This window comes from Gigantopelta aegis, chromosome 10 (assembly GCF_016097555.1).
Source record: "Gigantopelta aegis isolate Gae_Host chromosome 10, Gae_host_genome, whole genome shotgun sequence".
NCBI lineage: Eukaryota > Metazoa > Mollusca > Gastropoda > Neomphalida > Peltospiridae > Gigantopelta > Gigantopelta aegis.
This window is the reverse complement of record NC_054708.1, coordinates 17,858,365-17,863,575: the sequence shown is the minus strand read 5'-3', so window position 1 is coordinate 17,863,575 and position 5,211 is coordinate 17,858,365. Positions and strand designations below refer to the sequence as shown.

At 35.4% G+C, this 5,211-nt stretch overlaps 1 protein-coding gene across 5 annotated transcripts in view; it reads left to right on the top strand.

Moving 5' to 3' along the window:
- Positions 1-2,294: 2,294 nt before the first annotated feature.
- The window catches only part of LOC121384713 (STE20-like serine/threonine-protein kinase), a 123,580-nt gene continuing 120,663 nt past the window's right edge, over positions 2,295-5,211 (top strand). For all 5 annotated transcript variants that reach the window (XM_041515217.1, XM_041515216.1, XM_041515214.1 and 2 more), the window contains exon 1: positions 2,295-2,662. In XM_041515217.1, the coding sequence (XP_041371151.1) occupies positions 2,501-2,662 (162 nt within the window). In that variant the 5' untranslated portion in view covers positions 2,295-2,500. The remainder of the gene's footprint in view (positions 2,663-5,211) is intronic.

Sequence of the window (5,211 nt, the reverse complement as noted above, 5' to 3'; positions counted from 1 at the left end):
CCGGGACAGAAATACAAAACAAATTATGTTTGGCAAACACCTACCGATCAGTACCGACTCGACAGTCGCGTCGGCATTAATCGGTAGTTGTGTGCAGGGATGGGATGGGATGGGAACTCTAGTTACGTGCCCGTATCCACAGAGGTTCAGGCACGCCCACCTCGGACTTAGCCTCTGACTTCGCCAGTGACCAATTCCGAGGCGGGGGGGGGGGGGGGGGGGGGGGGGGGAGGGAAGTTAAAATGTAGGGGAATAATTTAGAAGAGTGGTGTTGTGTGCAGGGATAAGACGCGACAGCTGTGTCTAATATATACATAATCCATGAGCCGAGACTCCAATTGGTACCATCCGAGGGCAGAGTATCTTAAGGTCAGAAAATGAGTTTTAGTTGAGAGTGGATATTTTTCTAAAATTTTTAATACCGTTTCTCTGTATTAATTTGTTTATCGATATATAGATAGTTTTAATCACACAAACTGAAATGCACTTGTCAACATTCACCAGGAATTTATATTAAACTATCCCCAGCTAATTAAGGCATTGCAACATCATTGTAATCCAAGATGGTCGCTAATATATAAGCAAATCGTAATTTATAACAAGGAAAGCGTAATTTATCGCATTTTACATCAAATGGTAATATCATTTTATGTTATTGAATTAATATTATGGGCCAACCTATTCATAACTTCACAATCTTGCTAGAGTTGATGTAAAATGAAATAAATTAAAATGTTCTTGTTCTGACTACTATAGTGGTGGCCATCTTGAATGTAAATAATGTTGCAATATCTTGATTAGCTGGGAGTAGTTCAATATGAATCACCTGACACCTAAAACATCGTCATGGACATCAACAGTTTCGTCATAAAGTATTGGAAATGTTTCCAGTTCTGTTTTGACAGCCATTTTGGACGCCATCTTGAATATTTCAAAATGCTCAAGGATACCAAATTACACCTCTCGGATCCTTAATCAACCCTTGCGATAGATGCAAAAACCACAAAGAACATTGTGGGTACCGATCTACAAGGTTTATAAGTGCTTTAGTAAACACTAAAACACGGATTTCTCCGATTTTTCGACCACCTGAATGAAAAACGTTAAAAAGATTAATAATTAGGTAAAGCTACCCTCTTGAAAAGTTCATCATGCATTTTGGTTTTGTCCTAGGGTATACTAAAACAGTTATAATAGTTTTGTTTGGTGCCCTCAGATAGTACCAATTTTTGGTCTGGCTCATGGACTACCAGCTTTGTCTCGATTAGACTGTCGCGTCGGCTGGTATGTGTGCAGGTGCACATTTTCAGACCACTTCCGACTCGACAGTCGAGTCGGCGTTAATCGATAGGTGTGTGCAGGGCATTAGCAAACATTTGGTCACAATTTCAAAATCCCACAAAAATGTAGTAGTCTGATTGGACGATGTCGCAAAAAAAATCAATTTTATCCTTTCATAAACTCCAGCCAGTGCTCCATAACTGGTATAACAAAGGCCGTGGTATGTACTATCCTGTCTGTGGGATGGTGCGTATAAAGTACCCCTTGCTGCTAATCGAAAAGAGTAGCCCATGAAGTTTCCTTTCTCAATATCTGTGTGGTCCTTAACCATATGTCCGAAGCCATATAACCGTAAATAAAATGTGCTGAGTGCGTCGTTAAATAAAATGTTTCCTTCCTTCCTTCCTTTCTTTCATAAACTTCAGAAAATGTCATTACGTCAACCGGGACGTCATTGCATAAACAGGTCATCGGAAAGACGTTAGAAACTGATCTCTGTATTTTAACTAAACAAATTACTTCATTATAAGAATTGTTTGTAATTTGTTCGTAAATTTATCGATGTGTAAAAGTCAAAAAAGGTATTAAATCCTCAGAAAATAACGTTAAAATATTACGTAAAATAGGTCATGGGAAGAACGTTGCCCATGTGTTGTTTTTTTAACTAAATAAATTGTGTTGTTTCAAATTATAAGAATTGTTTGTCATTTTGTTGTGAAGTTATCGATATATAACCCGATTTTATACAATTTGTGGCTGAACATCATACATTAATAAACACAAAAAATGACAAATGATTCCGATATATTGTTTGGAATTTTTTCTTAATTTGTTTCTTTGTTGGGTTTGACTATTTGTTCTTCCACTGGTGTTTATAAGAGACCAGTCTTTTTTGGTATTTTGCGAAGGAGGAGGCTACTAAATACCAGCAGCCTTGTTGTATACATAGGTAATGCACAGAAGGTAGCTTTGTTAGTTATGTTATAATACGCATGCGTACGAATCTGTCAAGATGGCGGATAAGAAGTGTGAAAAAGTCATTGGAATTATACAGGATATTATGTGCCCGATTTCTGTACACTTACCAAATGCATTACTATTTTGTGCGTCTTTTCTGGATTGAACATTTACTGACTGTTGTATGTAATTACTGTTGAGTAATGGAATTGGGTTATATGTAAACATTCTTTCACGAATGTGACAAAAATAAAACTGCAACATGTCATTTTTGACAAGTTTCAGGAAGTTCTTTCGCCTAGGAGGCGATGATTTCAAAAAGAAAGATGTATGGAATAGAAATATTGAAAAAGATGTTGACCCGATGCAGCTCTGGGACATTGTTGGAGAACTTGGGGATGGGGCATTTGGTAAAGTTTATAAGGTATGAAACATGTTTATTTTTGACAGCTTCAGTTCAAGCTTGTAGTTGTACACATTTTCACTCACGTGAATTGTAATATTAAAGTTATTTTCCCATTTTGTTTTCTTAAACAACAAAATAACTTATAGCCTACATCTGTAATATTTAATCATTTTACATCTTTAGGATACATTTTTTTTGACAAGCATGTCAGTAGAGCTGGGTGGTAAACCATATTGTCACTGTGTCAGTTATGATTTATCATACCGAGCAAATATCAAAATACTGAAATTTTTATATTGAAAAATCATTTACGCCATTTAGTAAAGCACTAACAATATATCTGACGAACAAAATAGCCGAAAAGAATAGATATAAGGGCATTGTGTATGGAATTTAATTTTGTTTAGATAAAATTAGTGGGTGAGACTTAACTCGTGCATGCATTTCAGTGTTCTAGCTAGGATTTTGATGGGGCAGGGTGCTAATTTAATTGTAGGGCATTTTATAACGCGAAAATCTTATTTTTGAGGCAAGTGCTGGATATGATCGAATTTTGTACATTCATAAATATATATGTAGGAATATCTATGCTGGTTTTAATTTACAAAACGTTTTTGGAGGGAGGGGGACAATCAATTTCTAAACCCAAATTTATTATTCTTAAATTTGGATGTTTGATGAAACAGTACATTCATCGCCGTATGCAATATTATTGTACTAAATATAGACACTATTTAATAAATCTCGTTCCAGCCAGTGCAACACGACTGGTATGTGCCGTGGGATGGCGTATATAAACGATCACTTGCTACTAATGGAAAAAAGTAGCGGGTTTTTCTCTAAGACTAAATTTCAAAATTACTAAATGTTTGACATCCAATAGCCGATTATTGATAAATCAATATGCTCTAGTGGTGTCGTTAAATAAAATAAAACTTTAACTATTAAAATGTTTTACAAAAGGTTGGTTCACCTAAAAAATCATATTCATTTTTCTATTATATATAGTATTTATACCATTTAATATCATGCCCAAATGTAATTTAAAATAAATAAATGAAATAATTAAAAGAAATCAAGAAATGAAAACAAAGAGAAAGATTAGAAATAAATCAAAAGAAATAAATAAATAAAAGAACAAACAAATTAAAAAATGTACATAAGGATATATTTGTAACAAGTTGATCACTGCATTTAAAAATGAATGAATGTTTAGCGACACCCCAACACGAAAAATACATCGGCTATTGGATGTCAAACTATGGTAATGCAAACAAATAAAGTGATGATCAACATCAATATAAAAATTCAAGATTTAAATAAAAACAGTGTAAAGAACTGTGCAAAAATACAAATATCACAGATAGATACTGATGTGTACTGAAAATTTCAATTGTGCTGTATTGGCCATTCTCAAAGAGAATGTTACACCTCTGCACCACAGTGAGGTTACAGCACGCGCAGGGGTGCATTTAAAAACGGCTATTATTGCATGTCAAGGTCTAGATAGATTTCATTAAATAGCTTTTGCAGACATTCTTTTATCAAAACAGTTATGCCTACATGTATACACCAAATAACCAGTGTTGCAAGTTTACTCTGTGCCATATTATACAGATGCAATCAATATGTCATTGATAAGGACTACTGACATCAGTTAAAACTATATGTATCTTGGTCTGGGTATTTGCAAAGGCAAAAATTACTTTCAAAAATTTACTTACCAAAATAAATTTCGCATTTGACGTTCTGTCGAAGTTTATCATGATGGTCTGCTTTCAGCTAGGTGTTTGATAGGTGGTGTGTGGTTATATGTGTGACAGTGTGAGGATTACTTCGCATTCAAGCTTTGTAAGACTGCCTGTCCGCTCGTCTGCAGTCATATCGACTAACAATAATAAAAAAACATATCACGTTACTGCTGTCGGCTTTCACAACTGTGGCTAAACAATGTATTGTCAAACGTTTTTTAGTTGGAAATTCAGACTCGTAACAACACTGTACACGCTTTGAGAGGAAAGCAAGATTTTGTATTTTTTTTGGACAATGAATTAGGGCGGTGCGGCAACAAACACGGCAGGGCAGCACAAAACGGTGGCAGGGCGCAGCGCCCCTCTATTTATTGCTAGCTAGAACACTGCATTTAAAGCAGAGTATATAAAAAAAATACTGCCCAATATCGGTATCTGTATTGTGTTAGTACCGAATACCATACCAATGCCAAGGTAAGTTACCCCCAAAATACTGATACTGAAACTGAAATTTCAATACTGCCCAGCTCTACATATCAGAATGTATTACTACCCCACCTGCTACAGTGCTGTACTGGCAGTGTTCTCGCTGGGTGAAATTTAAAGGAGGGCGGCCTTGCGGTACCACATCCTTAAAAAAAACGATTAGCAAAAAAAATCGAATTTGTGGAAAGACATACTATTACTACTTATTTTACCTCTCAGTATTTGGTACAAAAAAGTTGATCTTTTAATTGAACCGGAGATGATGTCATTCTGACATTCATGGGCAGTCCCAGTTTTGCTGAACCGATCAAAGTTTTAATAATAATATTA